General features: G+C 45.9%; 1 protein-coding gene across 34 annotated transcripts in view; it reads left to right on the forward strand.

The window, feature by feature from the left end:
* Positions 1–27,604, forward strand: part of CLASP1 (cytoplasmic linker associated protein 1) — a 773,091-nt gene that overhangs the window by 722,480 nt on the left and 23,007 nt on the right. For all 34 annotated transcript variants that reach the window (XM_063933995.1, XM_063933998.1, XM_063934002.1 and 31 more), the window contains one exon: positions 9,182–9,388. In XM_063933995.1, coding sequence (XP_063790065.1) covers positions 9,182–9,388 — 207 coding nt within the window. The remainder of the gene's footprint in view (positions 1–9,181; positions 9,389–27,604) is intronic.

Consider the following 27,604-nt stretch of genomic DNA (forward strand, 5'->3'; position numbering starts at 1 on the left):
TAGTCCCCGACCATCGGGATAGTGACCCGTCGGGCTGATGGAGGAGGTCATGTGACTGTCGGTCAGCTGACCGGCGGTCACATGAATACCACCCGTGCTGTACAGTGGGTGTGCATTGTCACTGACACTGCACAGCACTCACCTTTTACATTGATTGAGCCAGTCAGTCAATTCTGCCAGCCAGTCACTATTGTTAGCGCCGGTGTCCCAACGCACCGCATTACAGGGAAGAAGATGCACTAAATAAACCGCCGAAGCACTCCAGCTCTAAGGGCTGCTGGGAGCTGTAGTTTTATTGAGTGCATCTTCTTCCCTATAATGCGTGAAAAGACAAATTATTTACAGATCTGTCCTCTTAAATCCTTGCTGCAGTCACTCTAAACAGCCCTTGAAGTCGTGCCATGCCGTGGTGGGCCTCTATAGCATCAAGCTTTTTTTTTTCTTTTTTTGCCTTTTTTTTCTCGAAAAAATGCATCGATGACGCAAAGTAATGTATAAGGACACACAAGCAGTTTCTGCTGATTTAAATTATATGCGGCAAGCCTATATTCTGTGTGTAGCTTAAAAAAAGGGGGGAGGCTCCCAGCGCACACCCAATACTTGAAAGAAGGTACAGGATACACGCAAGTCAATTAAAAAAGGTTTACTTTATTGCTGGTATAATTAGAAAAGGGTTATTCTAGTTATTTGTACATACAATTAAAAAATATAATGATGTATGGTCCTAAAAATGGGAGTGTGTGATTCCTAATACCGGTACACTAAGACAAAAAAAAAAACATGTAACATATATCTGTATTAAGTCAATTATGGATGGGTACAGTCCCTGCCAATATATGCAGGTATACAAGAGAATACACAGTGGATGCAGTCCTTAATCCATCTGTGTAGTACCTGATATCCTCAGTGAATGCAGAATTCGATGTAATGAATTATTAGTTAAGAGTCAGCTGATGCGGCATAGCTGCTTTCCCTTTTAGAGCTCACGTTTATTTAATATGAAATTAGATTTAAGGTCCTACTTTCTGCTCTCTCTGTACTTTTTGCGCACTATGCTGCTTGGTGCTGTTTAGTTAAGGGATTGTCCACTCGTATGGTTTGGGGTGTCTGTTTGCAGAACCTCCGATCAGTCCGCTTTCATCGCTTTGCGGTACTTCTTGGTATTGATGTGATCTGTGCTCTACGCGTTTTGCCTTGTGCAGGCTTCCTCAGGATGTCAGATACATCAGCGCATTACCAAAAAACCCTATACTATATTCTGTGGGTAATTGCAGCTCTATCTGCATCAGAAATTCCACATTACAGTGTTTTCCATGAAAACACTGAAGCATAGCATTTTGTATGCAAATACAGATGCAGTCACGCACAGAATATAGGCAACATTGTTTTAATCAGCAGAAGCTGCTTGTGCGTCCTATTACATTACTATATTAAAACAACACAAAAAAAGATGCACGGCGTTACTGATTCACACTGCACAAACCCGTTATGTCTAACCTGACTTGTAGTGCACGGAGCAAAGATGGACACATCTGTAAGTGAATATTTGTGTGAACAAATATAAAATTAGCAGGCTAGGTGGATCAAATAGTCATTTAAGGATTTACATTTTTTTTTTCTTTTTGCTGTGTCTTCAGTTTATATAATCTTGTTAATCTTTTATGTAGTTGTCAATAACTGTTCACTTAATGAGCTGGTATCAGACACAGTAACTGATACAGCCCTATCGCAATTTACTGTTTCTTGAGATGTTTTGATGATCATGAAGAACAGTCACTACACACAGAATTTTCTTAGAAATATAAACCAATACGTATAAATGTAATTAGGAAATTCGGATGATTCCACTTAAGTGCAATTTTATGTTGTGTACTTTTATTGCTTTGCCTTTTAAGCCTTTATATGTAAAGTAGTTAAACCTGTGAAAATTGCAGTAAAAGTATTTCAGATCTCCAATTCCTTGGACTGCTATTTTTAAAATGGAGATTGGTTTCAAGGTTTATGGGCTGTTTACACTGTAGGGCGGATGCACTGCCTTTATTCCTTGTCACTGATCGGAGGTCATCAAAGTCGTTGCTACATTCATGCCTATTGCATTGATCTGTCATTAGTGAATCTTTTACTTTGCTTTGTACTCACAGCTGTATAATGGTCAGTTACTTAGTAAAAGTTACTATACACCATTCTAGGTTTCTTAATATTTCTCTTATGTCCTAGAGAATGCTGGGGTCCACATTAGTACCATGGGGTATAGACAGGTCCACTAGGAGCCATGGGCACTTTAAGAGATGAATAGTGTGGGCTGTCCTCTCCCTCTATGCCCCTCCTACAAGACTCAGTTTAGAAAATGTGCCCGGAGGAGCCGGTCACAGCTAGGGGAGCTCTTAGGAGTTTTCTTATTTTTTTTATTTCATTAGAACATTAGGTACAGGAAGGCTGCTGGCTACAGCCTTCCTGCTTTGTGGGACTTAGGTGGGGAGTAGGAACCAACTCTAGAAGTTAATGGTTCTCTATCTCCACTGACAGGACACAGAGCTCCTGAGGGTGATGATCGCAAGCCCACAAGGCGACCTCTCACTCCCGCAGCACGGCCGCCACCCCCTAACAGAGCCAGAAGGTGGCGAGTACAGTGCCGGCATCCCGGTTAGCGGGTCGCTGGCGGGTATGGCGACACAAGGGTGGGAGCGCAGCTCTGACGGGCTGCGCTCCGGGAAGGCTCAGCAACACTTAAGTGTAGGCGTTTGGAGGGGCGTCCTGGGCAAGCGCAGTCACCCTAAACTGGTCACAGACGCTAACGGGCTAATCCCGCTGTTAGCATAGATACCTCCGGCCAGTATAATCAAATTTGTGTGGGGAGCCGCGCGCCATTACAGGGGGCGGGGCTTCTCAGAGCGGATCCAGCATTCACCAGCGCCATTTTCCTGCCTCTAGACATACAAGAGAACGCTGACAGGGAGCGCTGACCCTCCAGATAAGTCCAGTTACTGCGGTACCAGGGTGTTATAGAGAGGGGCTAGCGCATTGTTAGTAATAATCATTCTATTAAGGTTGTTCACTCAGCGCCGTGCTTTTATCATTATAACTGCTCACAAGGGCGCTGTGTGGCTGGCTCCTTAAACTCTGTGACTCTCTGAAGGTACTCTGGGGAAAACCGTGTCTGACATTTTCCTGTGTGTGTATCCCACATTACCATGTCTAAGGACTCTGTGTCCTCTGCTGCAGAGTGTTTATCTTCTCCTGAAGAGTCTATCCCAGGTACTCAGGACTGCAATATACTGTCTCAACCTTTGTAATCCAAACCCCCATGGGTGGATTCTTTAAGTGGAATGATATCCCAGATTTCAACAAGGATGTCACATACTGAGTAAGAGATGCAGCTTCTGAGGAAATCTGTGGATGGGTTACAATATTTGGCCCCCACTACTTCATCAAAAACCCCGCCTACATACCCACAAAAGCGTACACTTGCCCAGATAATGAGAGCTGACACTGATACCGACTCTGATACAGGGGACGGTGATGGGGATATGCAGGGGGGGGGGGGGGGGGGATGCATCCCTTGCTAAAGGGGTGCAACTAATGATTGAAGCTATTAGGGATGTTTTACACATTTCTGAGAACGTACCTGAACAGGTGGAGGAATCTTATTTTACAGAAAGTAAGAAATCCTTGCTTACCTTTCCGGCTTCCAAGGAGTTAAACTCTTAGTTCAAAAAATCCTGGGAAAACCCAGAGAAAAATTCCAGATCCCAAAAAGGGTTCTCATTGCTTTTCCTTTTCCTGAAGAGGATAGGAAAAAGTGGGAAAACCCACCTATAGTTGACGCTTCTGTATCTAGGTTGTTAAAAAAAGGTAGTTTTACCTGTTCATGGGTCAACCGCTTTAAAGGAACCGGCTGACCGCAAGATTGAGACTACACTCAAATCACTATACACAGCTAATGGCGTCGCTTTACGGCCCACTATTGCTTGTGTGTGCATTTCAAAAGCCATAGTAAAGTGGTCAGGCACATTACTAGAGGACTTAAATACTGTGGATAGAAGTGACATTGATTTGTTCTTACGTCACATAGAGGATTCTGCAGGGTTCATGGTGGAGGCCATAAAAGACCTTGGCATGCTGAATGCACAAGCTACTTTTCTGGCGGTCTCGGCACGCAGAGGACTCTGGCTACGCCAATGTACTGCGGATGCGGAATCCAAGAGAAGTGTGGAGAACCTAACCTTCACAGGTCATGCTCGGTTTGGGGATGCTTTGGATGCATGGATCTCCACGGCAACTGCGGGTAAGTCTACCTTTCTTCCCTCAGCAGCACCAACGACTAGAAAATCTTATCCTTCCCCTACACTGCAGTCCTTTCGGACCACAAAATTTAAGAAATCCAAACCCCCTCCCACCTTCTTTAGATGAGAGCGGTGATCTCAGGTCTGGAGGAGGGGGAATTCCTGGTATCCCTGGATATCAAGGATGCGTACCTTCACATTCCGATCTGACCACCTCACCAGGCTTATCAGATTTGCGCTGCTGGACTGTCACTATCCGTTCCAGGCACTGCCATTTGGCCTCTCCACAGCACCGAGGGTATTCACCAAGGTCATGGCGGAGATGTTACTACTCCGAAAACAGGGTGTGAGCATAATTCCATATTTGGACGATCTGCTGATAAAAGCATCTTCCAAGGAGAAGTTGTTGCTCTCTCAACTAGACTACTCCAAGATCATGCGTGGATCCTGAATCTTCCAAAGTCACATTTGGAGCCGACAAGGAGACTGCCTTTCCTGGGGATGATACTCGACACGGAAGTGCAGAGGGTGTTTCTACCACTGGAGAAAGCGTTGGTAATCCAATCAATGTTCCGGGATGTCCTGAAACCAGCCCGGGTATCGGTTCATCAGTGCAGTTGTCTTCTGGGGAAGATGGTTGCCTCCTACGAAGCTCTACAGTACGGAAGATTCCATGCGAGGTTCTTCCAACTGGATCTCCTAGACAAATGGTAGGGATCACATCTTCACATGCACTAGCGCATACGCCTGTTGCCGAAAGCCAGAATTTCACTCCTATGGTGGCTGCAAACTTCTCGCCTACTCGAGGGCCGCAGGTTCGGGATTCAGAATTGGATACTTCTAACCACGGATGCAAGTCTCAGAGGTTGGGGAGCAGTCACCCAAGGGGAAAACTTCCAAGGAAAGTGGTCAAATCTGGAATCCATCCTTCTGATAAACATTCTGGAACTAAGGGTCATATACAACGGCCTTCTACATGCGGCTCATCTTCTGCAAGATCAGGCCGTTCGGGTTCAGTCGTACAATGTAACGGCAGTGTCCTACATAAACTGACTGGCCGGAAAGAAGAGCAGAGCGGCAGTGTCAGAGGTAAAAAGAATCCTCCTCTGGGCAGAAAGGCACGCTGTGGTGCTGTCAGCAATCTTCATTCCGGGAGTGGACAACTGGGGAGCGGACTTCCTCAGCAGACCCTATCTCCATCCAGGAGAATGGGGCCTCCACCCGTAGATATTCGCAGAGGTAACAAGCCGATGGGGTGTACCTCAAATAGACCTCAACAAGAAGCTTCGGAGGTACTGCTCCAGGTCAAGGGACCCACAAGCAGTGGCGGTGGACGCCCTGGTAACTCCGTGGGTGTTCCAGTCAGTGTATGTGTTCCCTCCACTTCCACTCATCCCAAGGATTCTCAAACTAATAAAAAGAACAAGCGTTCAGGCGATCCTCATTGCTCCAGACTGGCCAAGAAGGGCTTGGTACGCGGATCTTCTGGAATTACTGCTGGAGGATCCGAGGCCTCTTCCTCTTCGCAAGGACCTTCTCCAACAGGGGCCGTTCGTCTATCAATACTTACAGTGGCTACGTTTGACGGCATGGAGGTTGAACGCCAAATCTTAGCTCGGAAGGGCATTCCGAAAAAGGTCATTCCTACTCTGATACAGGCTAGGAAGGGAGTAACGTCCAAACATTACCATCGGATTTGGAAAAAGTATGTGTCTTGGTGTGAATCCAAGAAGTTTCCTGCGGTGGAGTTTCAACTTGGACGGTTTTTCCTCTTTCTGCAAGCAGGTGTGGATGTAGGCCTTCGCTTGGGCTCCATCAAGGTCCAGATTTTGGCCTTGTCCATTTTCTTCCAGAAACAATTGCCGGCCCTTCCTGAGGTTGACGTTTTTGAAAGGGGTTCTGCATATTCAACCATCGTTTGTGCCTCCTACGGCACCTTGGGATCTTAATGTGGTGCTGCAGTTCCTGCAATCGGATTGGTTCGAGCCTTTACAGGACGTGGACATCAGGTTTCTTACTTGGATTGGGTGCATTGTCATGCAAAAGTCCCTACTTGATTTTCCATCAGTATAGAGCTGAGCTCAGAAGGCGTCATCAATTTCTTTCAAAGGTTGTGTCGACTTTTCATATCAACCAACCTATTGTGGTGCCAGTGGCTACTGTCTCCTCAATTACCTCAAAGTCCTTGGATGTGTTGAGGGCTTTGAAAATATATGTAAAGAGAACTTCTCGTCACAGGAAGTCGGACGCTCTGTTTGTCCTTTATGATCCCAACAAGGTTGGTTGTCCTGCTTCTAAGCAGACAATTTCTCGCTGGATTAGGTTCACTATCCAGCATGTTTATTCAACGGCTGGCTTGCAGTGTCCAAGATCTGTTAAGGCCCACTCTACTCGTAAAGTGGGTTCTTCCTGGGCGGCTGCCCGGGGTGTCTCGGCTTTACAGCTTTGCCGAGCAGCTACTTGGTCTGGGTCGAACACGTTTGCTAAGTTCTACAAGTTTGATACTTTGGACTCTGTGGACCTAAAGTTTGATCAATCAGTTCAGCAGGAACCTCAGCACTCTCCCTCCTGTACTGGGACCTTTGGTACATCCCCATGGTACTAACGTGGACCCCAGCATCCTCTAGGACGTAAGAGAAAATAGGATTTTAATTACCTACCGGGAAATCCTTTTCTTGTAGTCTTCAGAGAATGCTGGGCGCCCGCCCAGTGCTTCATATTCCTGCATTGTTACTTGGTTCAGTTTGTTAGTTCAGCCGTTGCTGAATTGTTCCGAGTTGGTTAGCTTGGCTTTCCTTTTGTTATACGTGTGAGCTGGTGTGAATCTCACCACTATCTGTTTATTCCTTCTCTCGAAGTATGTCTGTCTCCTCAGGCACAGTTTCTAGACTGAGTCTGGTAGGAGGGGCATAGAGGGAGGAGCCAGCCCACACTATTAATCTCTTAAAGTGCCCATGGCTCCTAGTGGACTCGTGTATACCCCATGGTACTAATGTGGACCCCAGCATCCTCTACGGACTACGAGAAAAGGATTTACCGGTAGGTAATTAAAATCCTATTTTCTTAAAGCTCCAGGTACCTACAGCATTGTTGCTTATAATTCCGATATAGCAGTGTGTTAACCCAGTGGTTCCCAAACTGTGTTCCTATGCATCCTGGAGTGCTGCGAGGCTCTTGCAGTGGTGCCTTGGGCTGGTGGTCCAGGACCAAATCAGATTATTTATAGTTAAAGTGATTGGCAGCCACTAGCACTGATCAGAACTCATGTGGATAATCAGAAGCACAACTGTACACCACCACATAATTAACCCTAAGGATGACAGGTAGGCAAAATTTACTTCATTTAATATTTTTTTTCAAATTTATCAATAAAAAAAAACTTTATTCTAGGGGTGCCATGAAAAACATGCTGATACTCTAGGAGCATTGGCGTTTCTATAATAGATGCAATGTGTGCAGTGAGCACAATCTCTGGGTCCAGGGGGCGCATACTGCACTCATGTTTATTACTTACCTTATCTGGAGTACCACGTTGGAGATGCAGCCGCAGTAAATAAAAATCACCGGCATAATGGCCGCTACACATGCACAGTAGGAACTTTTCTCTCTGGAACATGGCGGGTGCCATGTTTCCAGAGACATGCGAATGCGCTAAAGACTCTGGCACAAAGCCAGAGTATAGTGTGCCATGAAGAGCACGGGGCTCACCTGGAGTCTGCACATAGGCCCGCTCCTCTGTTAAAACGCACCTGTCTAAGGTGCCTTGATTCAAGAAAGCTTTTGATCCACTGTAAAACCACTATTGTTCGTATTATTTCTTCCCACTATATTGTATTTGTTTTCCAACAACAAACTTAGCAGTATTGGAAAATGTTGTGCGTTTCATATTAATATTCTGCAAAATGTTACTTGATTAAATTCTTCTTTGCTATGATTTGGTGAACAACAGACAAAGAGGAAGGGGGGTGCAAATCCCCAACCCCCAAATTCCCTTCCGCACACTGAAAATTACCTGTAACAATCCCTGAACCTATCTGGTAATAAAATTCAGAGAATTCGTCACAAATGTTTGCAAACACATGTTTAGCTGCTGGCCACTTCACGGCTTCTCTGATACAGCAGCCCTAACCTACATAATAGCAGTGCCCACATAGGGCCATGTAATTTGTCACAGTACGCCTCATGATAAAGGCTTTTACTAAAACACTTCCAAACAGAGAGCTAACTTACCCAGGAGCCACCCCCAGGATCTCCCATTGGCACTACAAGGAACAGCATGCCTTCCAAATGCTGCTCCCATTCAATGCCTCATGCACACAAGCAGACAAACAATTGGGAAGCTGCTCAATCATACCTGGAGGTAATTATATATCAGGTGCTGGAAGGGGGAGGGGTCACAGACAAACAACAGACAAAGAGGAAGGGGGGTGCAAATCCCCAACCCCCAAATTCCCTTCCGCACACTGAAAATTACCTGTAACAATCCCTGAACCTATCTGGTAATAAAATTCAGAGAATTCGTCACAAATGTTTGCAAACACATGTTTAGCTGCTGGCCACTTCACGGCTTCTCTGATACAGCAGTCCTAACCTACATAATAGCAGTGCCCACATAGGGCCATGTAATTTGTCACAGTACGCCTCATGATAAAGGCTTTTACTAAAACACTTCCAAACAGAGATGATGATTTGGTGAACCATAAAGTCATCCTGTACACATTTCTATAAATAAAAATAGTCTAGTACACAAAGAAAATCTCGGTACACCACCATTTTAAATTTAATGTGTGCAGAGTTAATTTCCAGGACTCCTAGTTATAGCATATAATGTTAATTTGAGAATCATGATGACCTGAACAAGTTGAGATTATGTATTATGTTGCCTTTCTGTGTTGAAGGTTGTACGAGCTGCAGAGGAAGCGTCATCTACCCTCGCCAGCTCCATACACCCTGAGCAGTGCATCAAAGTTCTCTGTCCCATCATCCAGACAGCTGACTACCCCATCAATCTGGCTGCCATCAAAATGCAAACTAAAGTCATTGAGCGGATTTCTAAGGAGTCACTGCACCAAATCCTGCAAGATATTATCCCAGGCTTATTACAGGTAACGGACATTTCCTTCACATGCTATTGTGTTTGTGTGGATGGCACAAATTGCTCTAGAGCATCCTTCTGCTTTTTCATTAAATACAGAATGTTTCACTGTCCATTTCCTAAGCGTGTTTTATGGAGATGTTTATTTTAAGCTCCTGCGGGTGGAAATAAATATTGAGTCACCGTTCTAGAATTTCAGTGAGTACCATTAGGCCAGTATCCAAAAGCCGGCAATAATATACCGCACCACAAAGACTGGCTTTTTAGCCCGATAGTATTATCAGGCTATCCAAGTACAGCCTGACTTTACTGTACGATAAATTACCTGTCATTCGTCCAATAACACATGGGATCCAGGATAAGTACCCAGTCCCATGCATTATCCTGCTAAAAACGGGTATCTGAGGGCTGCTTATCTGGGATTCTGCTCAGACATGCGAAGCCTAATCCCTGATATGTGCGGTCAGAAGCTAATTGGCTAGCCCCGGAAGAATCCATTAACCCCAGTAATTTACTGCGGTTAATTGGATATCCCCCTTAATATGTTAAAGCAACATAAGGTGTTAAATTATGGGACATAATTTTATTGTTTAGCTGTATTATTGTCTATTTGATCAAAAATCTACACTTGAGATACATTACAGTTTCAGTTATGTATGTCTAATAAAGACAACTAATAGGTTACCTCTATAATCTGTGATGTACTGTAGGTCATGTGTTCCAAGCTTCAAAATGCCAGGTTTGATCTCTAGAAAACGTCACCTTGCTTTTAAATTTAGGCAATAACAAGGGTCTCCATAGTTTGAGACTTGAGTGCGCTGTACCCAAAATTATTTGGTGAGCTATTAGGCATAAGGTACATTTTTACTGTAACCCAAATGATTTTCCAGTAGTGTGCCATGTTTATTAGTATGTATCTCACAATCGTAATATTCTGGGAAAATTATAGCAACACTCAGGTGGAGTGGCCATTATCAAACAAGCCTGACATTTGTACATCCACCTTGGGACATATGTGGTTGTTCTCCCCCATATTAACTGAAAGCTACCAGCTGCCACTAGCTGCAGATAATGTCATCTGGTCAGTAAAGGGACCTGACCTGTGAAGGTAAAAGGGCCAGAAAGTGTTATGCTAATTTGTGCAGATTTTACTTTATTTTTATGTGACCTAAGTGAGTGCATCTATAGTGCAAACATTCCACCAGAGCAATGGTGTTGGGAAACTTCTGGCCCTGCGATGGTCCATGGGCCCGAAGCGTGGCGAGCAGACACACTGTGCTCGCCGACGGGAATCTGGCGTCGACATTATGAACGCCGGGATCCTGCCTGTAGGTATTCTGGTGTTGGTCTTGTGACCGCCAGGATCCCATACTGATAAGACAAAGTATAGGTGAAATCAATGCACAAAATGGTAAACTGCTCAATCAGATTGTGATGTCACTCAGGTGCTAAAAGGGAGGGGTAATTCTGTGTAGGAAAAAAACAATGTGTTCCCTAATGCACACCGAGTGAAAAATATTACTACATAATAGTCAGATAATACGGAGATCTTAGTTGCGTATATCTGCAGATATAGGGTTAAGCCCCCAGGCCGAGTGACGGAGAAGCCTTGTCGATCGGCCTGGGGGCTTAACCCTATATCTGCAGATATACGCAACTAAGATCTCCGTATTATCTGACTATTATGTAGCAATATTTTTCACTCGGTGTGCATTAGGGAACACATTGTTTTTTCCTATAGGTGAAATCATACAGGATACTGCAATGTAGCAATCCCTGTTACCTCCCCAAATGTGTTTTCTATTTGATGTATATTATTTTATTTAATTGGGGATTAATAGATTTCAAATATATTTCTGGTAGAACTGTTATTGTTGAATGTGATGCAGGCTTTCCTAAATGTTAAAGTTAACTTTACATACACTATATCAATTGGCTGTCAGGGCTTTTTCTTGTCTGCTTTTATTTTAGCAGTCACTTTTTTTTTATTTTTTATTTTATTCACTTTTGATGGCATCCCAGCTGGGGATGTCTACAGCCCACTCCTAACATGGGACTGCTTTGGCCATCAGAACAGGAATGCCACTGGAATGTACTCCGGAGGTGCAGCAAATGGGGAGATGTTTAAGTGATTCATTGGTGGACTGGAGGAACTTGGAAGGAGTGCAGGAGATGTGGGAAAAACTGAAAAGTACAATACTAAGTGCAACAGAGCACCAGGAAAAGAAAGCCAGTGTGGTTTACAAAAGAAGTATCAACTAGTGTGAAAGCAAAAAAAGATGGCCTTTAGGAAATACAAACAGACTCAAAATAATGACAGAGGTGTATCTTGACAAACGGAAGGATGCTAAGAAAGTGATCAGACGTGCAAAGGCAGAAGCTGAGGAGAAAATGGCACAGTCAGTAGATAAAGGGGGCAAAACTTTTTTTTAAGTATATAAGTGAAAGGAGAAAATCAAATGGAGGAATAATAAGACAAGACAGAGTGAGCATTTGGTGGAGGGAGACAAGTCAATAGCAGATCACCTAAATAATTATTTTTGCTCAGTATTTACTACAGAAGGAGAAGGGATGGGGCCACAGTTAAGTTGCAAGGACATTCATAAAAATAAGGTGGATGAAAGTACATTTACAGAGGAGAAGGTCCTAACTAAACTTTCAAAACTAAAAGTGGATAAATCAATGGGGCCAGATGGGATACACCCAAGGATACTCAAAGAGCTAAAAGATGTGCTGGTTACACCTTTAAGAGAATAATTTAACCAGTCACTAAATACAGGTGCCATTCCAGAGGACTGGAAAAGAGCAAATGTAGTTCCACTGCACAAAAGTTGAAGCAAGGAAGAAGCAAGTAACTACAGACCAGTAAGCCTTACATCAGTAGTAGGGAAAGTAATGGAAAAACTATTAAAAGAAAGAGTTGTGGAATATCTTAAATCAAACAATTTACAGGATCCAAAACGGCATGGATTTACTGGTGGGAGATCATGCCAAACAAATCTTATTGACTTTTTTTGACTCTGTGACGAAAATAATAGCTCAAGGGGGAGCTGTAGATGTAGCATATCTAGACTTTAGTAAGGCATTTGACACTGTCCCACATCGCAGACTGCTAAATAAACTTGAAAGTGGGGGGTGGATTATAAAACAGTTAAATGGATAAGAACCTGGTTGCAGGATAGGAAACAGACAGTTGTAGTAAATGGAGTGCAATCTATGGAGGGAAATGTTACCAGTGGAGTACCCCAGGGATCTGTACTTGGACCAGTTCTCTTTAATATCTTTGTTTGTGACATTGCAAATGGAATTGAAGGGAAAGTATGCCTTTTTACAGATGATACACAGATATGCAACAGGGTAGACACACCGGGAGGGGTAAAACAAATGCAAAATCATGCACTTGGGTCTCAAAAACCCAAAGGCTAAATATAATATCAAGGGTACTATAATGGAAACTACTGAGGAAGAAAGGGATTTAGGAGTCACTATTTCAAGTGACATGAAGGCAGGAAAGCAATGCAACAAAACAATGAGAGAGGCAAGTCAGATGCTTGGTTGCATAGGGAGAGGAATCAGTAGAAGGAAAAAATAAGTGATAATGCCACTGTGTAGGTCATTGATACGGCCCCATCTGGAATACTGTGTCCTGTTCTGGGGACCATATCTCCAGAAGGATATAAATACATTAGAGAGTGTACAAAGAAGGGCAACTAAAATGGTTACCCAGAAAGGCTAAAGATCTTAACATGTATAGTTTGGAGGAGAGAAGGGAAAGGGGTCTTAAAGTTCAGGAGGGAAACATTCTTCACAGGAAGAGAAGTATTAGAACTTGAGGAGATACACTGAGACTGGAGGGGGGGGGGGGGTTCAGGGGGAATTTAAGGAATAATTACTTCACAGAAAGGGTAGTGGATAAGTGGAATAGCCTCCCATCAGAGGTGGTAGCGGCTAAGACTGTAGAGCAATTTAAACATGCTTGGGATAGGCATATGAATATCCTTACAAAGAATTAAGGTTCAAACAGGGTTGAGATTGCCTAAAGGATAAAAAAAAAAAAAAAGGGGCACACTAGATGGGCCAAGTGGTTCTTATCTGCCGTCAAGTTCTATATTTCTATTTAGGTAAATGGCTTCTGGCTCCTCCAGATGGGTACTGCCTGTAATGCAGCCCTGCACTGGGCATGGATGGCTGTCATCCATGAGTGTTGAAGCCCTCCAGAATAGACAAAGCAGCAATCTTATTTTGCAACCAGCAGCAGCGTTCCTTCTCTTTTTCTACCCACTTGTCTACAGGGAAGTAGTGGTGAGGAATATTGGGGTGCTGGGTTTTCTCTGGGCTTTTTTTGGATGGTATGGTACGGCTACTTTAGGGCAGACTAGATGGGCCAGGTGGTCCTTATCTGCCCTCAAATTCTATATTTCTATGTTTCTTTCTCCTTTGTTTTTAGCAGGATCTGAGAAGGTATACTCCCTCCTCTGTCCCTTCCATAAGGATCTCGGATGCCACTAGAAGTAATATTGCTCTCTTTTCCTCTGTTCTCCACCTCATTTGCACCTGACAAACCTGCTTTGCTTAGGGCCTGGTATAAATACTAGTTCAGGTGTCCTCTTCCTTGGAGAGGATTACCCCCACACTTGTAGTCTACAGAAGTAGCAGTTTCCAGAGGTTTACCAGGCTCTGGATGAGTGTCTGACTTTAAGTCAGGAAGGTGAGACTGTTGAAAATGGGGAGAAAAAAAACTTTTTATTCTTACTGTACGTGATCGCAGCTTTCAGGTATCCCATATATTACAGCGCCTCCATAATTTCCCTAGGGAGGTTACTGTTAAATGGTAGCCTAAATTGGATTCGTATTTTTCTAAGACTACTACCATTCCAATTCTGAACTCTGCTAACCTACAGGATAGCATATATACTGTAGGAATATTGAGGTCAATTTTTAGATGGCTTAAGCTATGGCAGGGACCTCCCTTAGATCCTGTTTCGCTTTACTGGAGAGGTAGTAGGAGCTATTGACGCAGAGTTGGAATATGACAGACCAACACCAGATTTGTTAATCTGGTGGATTATATCTGTGATACCTCCGAGCATCTGGGGAAACTGCCATTGATATAGGATTCATTGGGGCTATAATTTCAGCTTTAGCAGTGTCTGCATGCTGTGCCATTTAGCTTTACACAATGGAGGCAGATACTGCGTTCAAGAAGACCCTGTAGCCCCTTCCATACTTTGGTGAGATCCTGTTTGGACTCTTAACTAGATAATATTTTTTAATACACAGGAGTATATAGTTCTTTTCTGCATTTCAATGCTCTCAGGGTCCTTGGTTTTCCTCCTTTCATCCCTATGGAAAAGCAAGAATTGAGAGGGGATCATTCTCTATCTCCCCACAGAAGGCCACAGAGAGGTAAACAATATTTTACAGCCAGTGTTTAGCTCTCATGCTTGTTGACAAGCATGGCTAGCATGCTGTCCATCCTGGAATTTGTGTAGTGTGAGCCATTTGCTCTATTCTGGGAATCGTGGTTAAATTCGACCACAGATGCTGGTTTACAGGTATAGTAAATCAGGGGATATATAGGTTTCCTGAAGACCTCCACACCAAACAATACATTATTCTCTGCGGAAAGTCTCTCAGGCCCTTATTTGACGAATCCCAAAACAATAGGAAGGTTTGGGATTTTTACACTGATATCTCTAAATGGTTTGGACATATTCAAGATGGAGTCTTTGAGATCAGTCGTTTATAGCATGGAACAGGTAGATTTCATGATGGCCTTTGATGTCAAGGACATGAACATATAGGTTCCAATCTGGGATTGACATCAGAGCCTCCTTTAATTTTGATGTTTGTTCCTTTCAACTTTAGCACTTTGGTTTGTCCACACTACTAAGGGTTTTGGCAAAGATCATTCCCATTATGGCTGCCCTTCTCAGTTACAAAAGTGTGACTGTTGCTACTTTGAACAATTTGCTGATCAAAACAAATTACTTGCGATGTTGCAGGCTCATGCTTTTGGGTACTCAAATTCTATCAAACTAACTTGAGTCCTTCCTCAGCGAATATTCTTCCTGGGTATTTTGTTTGACACCTTTAATAGTGTTTTGTTGAAAAGTTTTCAATGCTCTGGTTAGTGGTCACCAGCTCCTGCATAATTTACATTGCTTGCATAAGCACTCTTGCATATCAGCAAGAGTGCTGTGGCCATGAGTGAAACTAGCAGGATCATGTGTTTAATGGAGCAACAGGCACTAGCCATCGCAGTGGTTTTCATTACTGGAGGGACAAAATGGGGAAGCAGACTAACTCTGCAGACAAAACTCGGGGTAATTTTATCTCCATGTGGAGGTCTTTCAATAACTGGTAGACTGATTTCAACATGACACATGTTGAACCATATAATAATAATTATAATAATAATAATAATTTTATTTATATAGCGCTCTTTCTCCAATAGGACTCAAGGCGCTTAACAGATACATAGCATAATATAGTACAGAAAATAATAAAGTACATTTTCATAAAATACAGAAGCATGAAGATACTAAAAGGGACACTATGGAAATGCTTGAGTAAACAGGAAAATCTTGAGTCTACTTTTGAAGGATTCTATAGCTGGGGCTGTGCGGGGAAGCGAGTTCCATAGAGTCGGAGCCGCATGACTAAAAGCTCGACCCCCAGATGAATTACGGTAGATTCTAGGTACTGATATGGGCTGCTGCTGATCCACCTGGTCTTCAGTGCACACCGTCACCAAATTTGACAAATGTAATACTTTTCCAACCAAGGTTTGGATGGAAAGTGCTGCATACTGCAAATTCTCAGCGTGGCCTCCCTTAGGAACAGTTTTGACACATCTCCATGGAGTTAGTGTTCCTTAGAGAATTAAATTTAGAGAAAAGTGTTTATAAATCCTTTTTTTATATGTTATTGGGGAAAACTGGACACCCAGCCTCCCTGTTTTTATTTCTGGTTACTTTTATTTTCTCTTACGTCCTAGGGGATGCTGGGGTCCATATTAGTACCATGGGTTATAGACGGTTCCACCAGGAGCCATAGGCACTTTAAGAGTTTGATAGTGTGGGCTGGCTCCTCCCTCTATGCCCCTCCTGCCAGACTCCGTTTGGGGAGCTCCTAGAGTTTCTCTGGTTTTATTATTTTTTAAGCGTAATTAGGCACAGGGAGGCTGCTGGCAACAGCCTCCCTGCTTCGTGGGACTTAGGACGGGGAGTAGTGTCCAACCCTCTGAGGTTAATGGCCGCTATCTCCGCTGACAGGACATTGAGCTCCCAAGGGTGATGATCGTCAGCCCTCGAGGCGACCGATCACTCCCACAGCATGCCGCCGCCACCCCCTAAACGAACCTGAAGATCGCGGTGGTGAGTGTGTCACCGGTGACCCGACAAGCGGGGAGCCGATGTGAATGGCGGCAACAGGGTGGAAGCGCAGTTCTGACGCTGCGCTCCGGACAGGCTCAGAGGTACTCAGGTGCGGTGCTGTGAGGGGCGCCCTGTGCCAGCGCAATACCCTTGAAAAACTGGTCACTCAGGCAATCAGGGACTTAGGTACCGCTGCTAGCGCCATTACCTCAGGCCAGTATAGAGATTCAAAGTGCGGGAAGACGTGCCATGTTTGGGGCGGAGCTTCTCCTCAGAGCGGACCCAGCAGCTCACCAGCGCCATTTTCTCCCTGCAGATCCACACCAAGAGAGGCTGACAGGGAGCGCTGCCCCTCCACATAACTACAGCTATCCTGTGTAGTCTATTTAGGGTGCACAGTCAGCACCAGTTTCATAACTGCCTATTGGGGCGCTGTGTGTGCTGGCTCCATTAACTCTGTGTTTCTCTGAAGGTCCTTGGGGGAAACTGTGCCTGACATTTTCCTGTGTGTGTGTATGCAAATTTCTCACATAATGTCCAGGGACTCTGTGTCTTGTGTGGCAGAATATGTATCTTCTCCAGAGGAATCCATTCCCTGTACTCAGAAATGTAATATCATGCCTCAGCCTTCTGAATCTGAGCCACATTGGTTGGCTTCCATTAAGGGAATTTTATCCCAGATTTCTTCTAGGGTAGCCCATAATGAGACTGAAACACAGGTTTTAAGAAAATCTGTGGAGGTTTTGTCTGGTTCTGTCCCCACTACCTCATCAAAATCCCCAGGTATATACCCAAAGAAACGTGTCCTTGCCCAGATTACGCAAGTCGACACGGATACCGACTCTGACACAGCAGATGGTGTTGTGGATATGTGGGGTTGGGGGGTACAGCTCATGATTAAGGCCATTAGGGATGTTTTACACATTACTGACATGCCCCCTGAACAGGTTGAGGACGCTTATTTTACTGACAACATGAAGCCCCCCTTAACTTTCCCTGCGTCTAAAGAATTGAATGCGTTATTTGAAAAATCCTGGGAAAACCCAGAGAAAAAATTCCAGATCCCAAAAAGGGTTCTGGTCACTATCAGTTCCAGGCACTGCCATTCGGCCTCTCCACAGCACCGCGGGTGTTCACCAAGGTAATGGCAGAGATGATGATTCTTCTCCGCAAGCAGGGGGTGAATATAATTCCGTATCTGGACAATCTGCTGATAAAGGCATCTTCCAGGGAGAGGTTGTTGCAGCCCATTGCTCTCACGACTCGACTACTCCAGATCCCAAAAAGGGTTCTCATTGCTTTTCCTTTTCCTGAAGAGGATAGGAAAAAGTGGGAAAACCCACCTATAGTTGACGCTGTATCTAGGTTGTTTAAAAAGGTGGTTTTAGCTGTTCATGGATCAACCGCTTTAAAGGAACCGTCTGACCGCAAGATTGAGACTACACTCAAATCACTATACACCGCTAATGGCGTCGCTTTACGGCCCACTATTGCTTGTGTGTGGATTTCAAAAGCCATAGTAAAGTGGTCAGGCACATTACTAGAGGACTTAAATACTGTGGATAGAAGTGACATTGATTTGTTCTTACGTCACATAGAGGATTCTGCAGGGTTCATGGTGGAGGCCATAAAAGACCTTGGCATGCTGAATGCACAAGCTACTTTTCTGCCGGTCTCGGCGCGCAGAGGACTCTGGCTACGCCAATGTACTGCGGATGCGGAATCCAAGAGAAGGGTGGAGAGCCTAACCTTCACAGGTCAGGCTCTGTTTGGGGATGCTTTGGATGCATGGATCTCCACGGCAACTGCGGGTAAGTCTACCTTTCTTCCCTCAGCAGCACCAACGACTAGAAAATCTTATCCTTCGCCTACACTGCAGTCCTTTCGGACCACAAAATTTAAGAAATCAAAACCCCCTCCCACCTTCTTTAGATGAGGTCAAGAAAAGTCCAGACAACCTGCACCATCAGGTTCCCAGGAACAGAAACCAGGTTCTGTTTCCTCAAAATCTTCAGCATGACGGTGGACCTCCCACCCTGGAGGTCGGGCAGGTGGGAGCGAGACTAAAAGATTTCAGTCACTTTTGGGCATCATGCTAAGACCCCTGGGTAAAGGATATTGTTTCAAGAACTCCCACCTCACAGATTCTTCAAATCAGTCTTACCAGTTTCGCTGACAGACAGTGCTATTCTACAGGAAGCCATTCAAAACTTGGTTCAAACAAATGTCATTGTTCCTGTTCCACTCCACCTACAACGCAAGGGTTATTACACAAACCTGTTTGTGGTACCGAAACCGGACGGTTCGGTAAGGCCTATATTATACCTAAAGTCATTGAACCCCTACTTGAGGGAATTCAAATTCAAGATGGAGTCTCTGAGAGCGGTGATCTCAGGTCTGGAGGATGGGGAATTCCTGGTATCCCTGGATATCAAGGATGCGTACCTTCACATTCCGATCTGGCCGCCTCACCAGGCTTATCTCAGATTTGCGCTGCTGGACTGTCACTATCCGTTCCAGGCACTGCCATTTGACCTCTCCACAGCACAGAGGGTATTCACCAAGGTCATGGCGGAGATGTTACTACTCCGAAAACAGGGTGTGAACATAATTCCATATTAGGACGATCTGCTGATAAAAGCATCTTCCAAGGAGAAGTTGTTGCTCTCTCAACTAGACTACTCCAAGATCATGCGTGGATCCTGAATCTTCCAAAGTCACATTTGGAGCCGACAAGGAGATTGTCTTTCCTAGGGATGATCCTCGACACGGAAGTGCAGAGGGTATTTCTACCAGTGGAAAAAGCATTGGTGATGCAAACGATGGTTCGGGATGTCTTGAGACCTGCCCGGATATCTGTTCATCAGTGTATTCGCCTTCTGGGGAAGACGGTTGCCTCCTACGAGGCGCTACAGCACGGAAGATTTCTTGCACAGTCCTTCCAACGGGACAAGTGGTCGGGATCTCACCTACACATGCACCAGAGGATATGTCTGTCGCCGAAAGCCAGGATTTAACTTCTGTGGTGGCTACAGCTGCCTCGTCTTCTCGAGGGGCGCAAGTTCAGGATTCAGAACTGGATCCTTCTAACCACTGATGCAAGTCTCAGAGGTTGGGGTGCAGTCACCCAAGGGGAAACCTTCCAAGGAAAGTGGTCAAATCTGGAATCTATTCTTCCAATAAATATCCTGGAACTAAGAGCCGTGTAAAACGGTCTTTTACAAGCGGCACACCTTCTCCAAGATCAGGCCATTCAAGTACAGTCGGACAATGTAACAACAGTGGCCTACATAAATTGACAGGGCGGAACGAAGAGCAGAGCTGCAATGTCAGAGGTAACAAAAATCATCCTCTGGGCTGAAAAGCACGCGTTGGCGCTGTCAGCAATCTTCATTCCGGGAGTGGACAACTGGGAAGTGGACTTCCTCAGCAGACACGATCTCCATCCAGGAGAGTGGGGTCTCCATCTGGAGGTGTTCACGAAAGTAACAAGTCTTTGGGTGTACCTCAAATAGACATGATGGCTTCCCGTCTCAACAAGAAGCTTCGGAGGTACTGTTCCAGGTCGAGAGACCCGCAAGCAGTGGCAGTGGAGGCCCTGGTAACTCCGTGGGTATTCAAGTCAGTGTACGTGTTCCCTCCACTTTTACTCATTCCAACCAGGGATTCTAAAGCTCATAAAGAGAACAAGAGTTCAGGCAATCCTCATTGCTCCGAACTGACCGAGAAGGGCATGGTATGCGGATCTTCTGGAATTACTGCTGGAAGAGCCGAGGCCTCTTCCTCTTCGCAAGTGTTATGATTCTAATACTCAGGTCTGGGGTGATCTTATATGAAAGGACCTGAATACCAGAACGTAATGCTGGGAAAGGGGAAAGGAATGGGAATAGCCCCTGGCGCCCTATCTCCGTTGTCTCGCCCGTGCTGTCAGTACACTTTTGCGAGACTATGGTTGCTTGGGCCCATGGCAGCCGCGTTTGAAGGGCGGATTACGTCTGCCCAACTCCGATGCCCCCTCAGGTCTTAATGGGAGACAGAGTGAACCGAGAGGGTGATAACAAGGGGCCCTCTAACTAAACAACATGGCCAGGGGCTACTAACAAACCTAAAACTAAAGTATGCGCGGATTACCGCCAGGGAAAAGAACAACCAAAATACTCCACTTGTCCACTCTCCTACACGGCACCGCCGAGTTCCGGAGAGGACTGTGGAAGCGGATACCTCCGCAAATGCTCCAAAACCAGAACACAATATTAAGCGGCCTAGGCCGCAGCACGCGGCAGAGCCGCCACTCACGAAACCAAACGAGATCCTCTAAAGACTGTCACTGGTAAATGAGGACCAGGAGAACTCCTTGGGATGAGATGACAAACACCAAGACTCAGGAACTCAGAGGACTGGAATGACCGGGAACAGCAGACCAGGAACAGACGTTCACCAACATGAGCAGCATGCAGGAAACTATCACCGGCGTCTGTGTGAGATCCTGAGAAGGCATTTAGCAGGGAATCCTCCAATCAGAGTACAGAACCGGATTACAATAAATGTCGTGCAGCTGCCTTGCTGCACGACCAGAGAAACATGTGTGCACACTAATTAATTAACCCAGCAACGGGGAACGCGTCCGCCTGTGGCGTCCCCGTTGCTAAGGTCCCGGCGGCTCGGCGCGCCCGGCGTCCTAGCGTTGCTAGGGACCCGGCGGCTCAGCGTGCACGGCGTCCTAGCGTTGCTAGGGACCCGGCGGCTCAGCGCGCCCGGTGTCCCTAGTTGCTAGGCGCCGGGCAACGCGGCGCCTAACAGCAAGGACCTTCTGCTACAGGGGCCGTTCGCTTATCAAGACTTACCATGGCTACGTTTGACGGCATGGAGGTTGAGCACCAGATCTTAGCTAGGAAGGGCATTCCAAGCAAGGTCATTCCTACCCTGATACAGGCTAGAAAAGGAGTAACGTCAAAGCATTACCATCGCATTGGAAAAAGTGTGTGTCTTGGTGTGAATCCAAGAAGTTTCCTACGGTGGAGTTTCAACTGGGACGGTTTCTCCTCTTCCTGCAAGCAGGTGTGGATATGGACCTGAGGTTGGTATCTGTAACGGTCCAGATTTCAGCCCTATCCATTTTCTTCCAGAAACAGTTGACTTCCCTCCCTCAGACTTTCTTGAAAGGGGTTCTGCTCATCCAGCATCCCTTTGTGCCTCCTACGGCACCCTGCGATCTTAACGTGGTGTTGCAGTTCCTGCAATCGTATTGGTTCGAGCCTTTACAGGAGGTTGAGGTCAAGTTACTCACGTGGAAGGCTGTTACATTGTTGGCCTTATCTTCTGCTAGACGTGTGTCGGAATTGGGGGCTTTATCTTGTAAAAGCCCCTACTTAATTTTCCATGAAGATAGAGCTGAGCTCAGGACGCGTCAGCAGTACCTTCCAAAGGTTGTGTCGGCCTTTCATATCAACCAACCTATTGTGGTGCCAGTTTCTCCTGGCTCCTCAATTCCATCAAAGTCCTTGGATGTTGTAAGGGCTCTGAAGATCTATGTGAAGGACTGCTCGTTGCAGGAAATCGGACTCTCTGTTTGTCCTGTATGATCCCAAGAAAATTGAGTATCCTGCTTCTAAACAGATGATTAAAATTGGTGCTGGTAATTGGATACCTCCATAAGACTTTTTCTCTAACGTCCTAGTGGATGCTGGGGACTCCGTCAGGACCATGGGGAATAGCGGCTCCGCAGGAGACAGGGCACAAAAAGTAAAGCTTTAGGATCAGGTGGTGTGCACTGGCTCCTCCCCCTATGACCCTCCTCCAAGCCTCAGTTAGATTTTTGTGCCCGGCCGAGAAGGGTGCAATCTAGGTGGCTCTCCTAAAGAGCTGCTTAGAAAAGTTTAGCTTAGGTTTTTTATTTTACAGTGAGTCCTGCTGGCAACAGGATCACTGCAACGAGGGACTTAGGGGAGAAGAAGTGAACTCACCTGCGTGCAGGATGGATTGGCTTCTTTGGCTACTGGACATTAGCTCCAGAGGGACGATCACAGGTACAGCCTGGATGGTCACCGGAGCCTCGCCGCCGGCCCCCTTGCAGATGCTGAAACGAGAAGAGGTCCAGAATCGGCGGCAGAAGACTCCTCAGTCTTCTTAAGGTAGCGCACAGCACTGCAGCTGTGCGCCATTTTCCTCTCAGCACACTTCACACGGCAGTCACTGAGGGTGCAGGGCGCTGGGAGAGGGGCGCCCTGGGAGGCAAATGAAAACCTTTTTTGGCTAAAAATACCTCACATATAGCCTCCGGGGGCTATATGGAGATATTTAACCCCTGCCAGAATCCGTTAAGAGCGGGAGACGAGGCCGCCGAAAAAGGGGCGGGGCCTATCTCCTCAGCACACAGCGCCATTTTCCCTCACAGAAAGGCTGGAGGGAAGGCTCCCAGGCTCTCCCCTGCACTGCACTACAGAAACAGGGTTAAAACAGAGAGGGGGGGCACTAATTTGGCGTTAGAAATATATAAAAAAGATGCTATAAGGGAAAACACTTATATAAGGTTGTCCCTATATAATTATAGCGTTTTTGGTGTGTGCTGGCAAACTCTCCCTCTGTCTCTCCAAAGGGCTAGTAGGTCCTGTCCTCTATCAGAGCATTCCCTGTGTGTGTGCTGTGTGTCGGTACGTGTGTGTCGACATGTATGAGGACGATGTTGGTGAGGAGGCGGAGCAATTGCCTGTAATGGTGATGTCACTCTCTAGGGAGTCGACACCGGAATGGATGGCTTATTTAGGGAATTACGTGATAATGTCAACACGCGCCAAGGTCGGTTGACGACATGAGACGGCCGACAAACAATTAGTACCGGTCCAGACGTCTCAAAAACACCGTCAGGGGTTTTAAAACGCCCGTTTACTTTAGTCGGTCGACACAGACACAGACAGGGACACTGAATCCAGTGTCGACGGTGAATAAACAAACGTATTCCTTATTAGGGCCACACGTTAAGGGCAATGAAGGAGGTGTTACATATTTCTGTTACTACAAGTACCACAAAAGAGGGTATTATGTGGGATGTGAAAAAAAACTACCGTAGTTTTTCCTGAATCAGATAAATTAAATGAAGTGTGTGATGATGCGTGGGTTCCCCCCGATAGAAAATATGGGCGGTATACCCTTTCCCGCCAGAAGTTAGGGCGCGTTGGGAAACACCCCTTAGGGTGGATAAGGCGCTCACACGCTTATCAGAACAAGTGGCGGTACCGTCTATAGATAGGGCCGTCCTCAAGGAGCCAGCTGACAGGAGGCTGGAAAAATATCATAAAAAGTATATACACACATGCTGGTGTTATACTGCGACCAGCGATCGCCTCAGCCTGGATGTGCAGAGCTGGGGTGGCTTGGTCGGATTCCCTGACTAAAAATATTGATACCCTTGACAGGGACAGTATTTTATTGACTATAGAGCATTTAAAGGATGTATTTCTATATATGCGAGATGCACAGAGGGATATTTGCACTCTGGCATCAAGAGTAAGTGCGATGTCCATATCTGCCAGAAGATGTTTATGGACACGACAGTGGTCAGGTGATGCAGATTCCAAACGGCACAAAGGTGTATTGCCGTATAAAGGAAGAGGAGTTATTTGGGGTCGGTCCATCGGACCTGGTGGCCACGGCAACTGCTGGAAAATCCACCGTTTTTACCCTAAGTCACATCTCTGCAGAAAAAGACACCGTCTTTTCAGCTTCAGTCCTTTCGTCCCTATAAGAGTCATATCTGCCCAGGGATAGAGGAAAGGGAAGAAGACTGCAGCAGGCAGCCCATTCCCAGGAACAGAAGCGTTCCACCGCTTCTGACAAGCTCTCAGCATGACGCTGAGACCGTACAGGACCCCTGGATCCTACAAGTAGTATCCCAGGGGTACAGTTTGGAATGTCGAGACGTTTCCCCTGCGCAGGCTCCTGAAGTCTGCTTTACCAAGGTCTCCCTCCGACAAGGAGGCAGTATGGGAAAAAATTCACGAGCTGTATTCCCAGCAGGTGATAATTAAATTACCCCTCCTACAACAAGAAAAGGGGTATTATTCCACACTATATTGTGGTACTGAAGCCAGAAGGCTAGGTGAGACCTATTCTAAATCTAAAAAAATTTGAACACTTACAAAGGTTCAAATCAAGATGGAGTCACTCAGAGCAGTGATAACGAACCGGGAAGAAGGGGACTATCTGGTGTCCCGAGACATCAGGGATGCTTACCTCCATGTCCCAAATTTGCTCTTATCACTAAGGGTACCTCAGGTTCGTGGTACAGAACTGTCACTATCAGTTTCAGACGCTGCCGTTTGGATTGTCTACGGCACCCCGGGTCTTTACCAAGGTAATGGCCGAAATGATGGTTCTTCTTCGAAGAAAAGGCGTCTTAATTATCCCTTACTTGGACGATCTCCTGATAAGGGCAAAGTCCAGGGAACAGTTGGAGGTCGGAGTAGCACTATCTCGGATACTGTTACAACAGCAGGGGTGGATTCTAAATATTCCAAAATCGCAGCTGATCCCGACAACAAGTCTCCTGTGCTTAGGGATGATTCTGGACACAGTCCAGAAAAAGGTGTTTCTCCCGGAAGAGAAAGCCTGGGAGTTATCCGAGCTAGTCAGGAACCTCCTAAAATCAGTGCATCATTGCACAAGGGCCATGGTAAAAAAAAAAAAAATGGTGACTTCCTTCGAAGCAATTCCAGTCGGCAGATTTCATGCAAGAACTTTTCAGTGGGATCTGCTGGACAAATGGTCCGGATCGCATCTTCAGATGCATCAGCGGATAACCCTATATCCAAGGACAAGGGTGTCTCTCCTGTGGTGGTTACAGAGTGCTCATCTTCTAGAGGGCCGCAGATTCGGCATTCAGTTTTGGATGTTGGTGACCACGGAGGCCAGCCCGAGAGGCTGGGGAGCAGTCACACAAGGAAAAAATTTCCAGGGAGTGTGATCAAGTCTGGAGATTTTTCTCCACATAAATATAGCTAAGGGTAAAATTATAATGCTCTAAGCTTAGCAAGACCTCTGCTTCAAGGTCAGCCGGTATTGATCCAGTGGGATAAAACATCACGGCAGTCGCCCACGTAAATAGACAGGGCGGCACAAGAAGCAGGAGGGCAGTGGCAAAAACTGCAAGGACTTTTCGCTGGGCGGAAAATCATGTGATAGCACTGTCAGCAGTGTTTCATTCCGGGAATGGAAACTGGGAAGCAGACTTCCTCAGTAGGCACGACCTCCACCCGGCAGAGTGGGAACTTCATGGGGAAGTTTTCCACATAATTGTAAACCGTTGGGAATTACCAAAGGTGGACATGATGGCGTCCCGTCTGAACAAAAAACGGGACAGGTATTGCGCCAGGTTAAGAGACCCTCAGGCAATAGCTGTGGACGTTCTGGTAACACCGTGGGTGTACCAGTCGGTGTATGTGTTCCATCCTCTGCTTTTCATACCTAAGGTACTGAGAATTATAAGACGTAGAGGAGTAAGAACTATACTCATGGCTCCGGATTGGCCAAGAAGGACTTGGTACCCGGAACTTCAAGAGATGCTCACAGAGGACTTATGGCCTCTGCCGCTAAGAAGGGACTTGTTTCAGCAAGTACCATGTCTGTTCCAAGACTTACCGCAGCTGCGTTTGACGGCATGGCGGTGGAACGCCGGATCCTAAGGGAAAAGGCATTCAGGAAGAGGTCATTCCTACCCTGGTCAAAGCCAGAAAGGAGGTGACCGCACAACATTATCACCACATGTGGCGAAAATATGTTGCGTGGTGTGAGGCCAGGAAGGCCCCACGAAGAAATTTCAACTCGGTCGATTCCTGCATTTCTTGCAAACAGGAGTGTCTATGGGCCTCAAATTGGGGTCCATTAAGGTTCAAATTTCGGCCCTGTCGATTTTTCTTCCAGAAAGAATTGGCTTCAGTTCCTGAAGTCCAGAAGTTTGTCAAGGGAGTATTGCATATACAACCCCCTTTTGTGCCTCCAGTGGCACTGTGGGATCTCAACGTAGTTCTGGGATTCCTCAAAACACATTGGTTTAAAACCAGTCAAATCTGTGGATTTGAAGCATCTCACATGAAAAGTGAACATGCTCTTGGACCTGGCCTGGACCAGGCGAGTGTCAAATTGGTGGTTTTTTTCTCAAAAAAGCCCATATCTGTTTGTCCATTCGGACAGGGCAGAGCTGCGGACTCGTCCCCAGTTCTCTCCCTAAGGTGGTGTCAGTGTTTCACCTGAACCAGCTTATTGGGGTGTCTTGCGCCTACTAGGGACTTGGAGGACTCCAAGTTGCTAGATGTGGTCAGGGCCCTGAAAATATAGGTTCCAGGACGGCTGGAGTCAGGAAAACTGACTTGCTGTTATCCTGTATGCACCCAACAAACTGGGTGCTCTTGCTTTTAAGCAGACTTTTGCTAGTTGGATGTGTAATACAATTCAGCTTGCACATTCTGTGGCAGGCCTGCCACAGCCAAAATGTGTAAATGCCCATTCCACAAGGAAGGTGGGCTCATCTTGGGCGGCTGCCCGAGGGGTCTCGGCATTACAACTTTGCCGAGCGGCTATTTAGTCAGGGGCAAACACGTTTGTAAAATCCTACAAATTTGATACCCTGGCTAAGGAGGACCTGGAGTTCTCTCATTCGGTGCTGCAGAGTCATCCGCACTCTCCCGCCCGTTTGGGAGCTTTGGTATAATCCCCATGGTCCTGACGGAGTCCCCAGCATCCACTAGGACGTTAGAGAAAATAAGAATTTACTTACCGATAATTCTATTTCTCGTAGTCCGTAGTGGATGCTGGGCGCCCATCCCAAGTGCGGATTATCTGCATTACTTGTACAT

Source organism: Pseudophryne corroboree, chromosome 7, assembly GCF_028390025.1.
Source record: "Pseudophryne corroboree isolate aPseCor3 chromosome 7, aPseCor3.hap2, whole genome shotgun sequence".
Lineage (NCBI taxonomy): Eukaryota > Metazoa > Chordata > Amphibia > Anura > Myobatrachidae > Pseudophryne > Pseudophryne corroboree.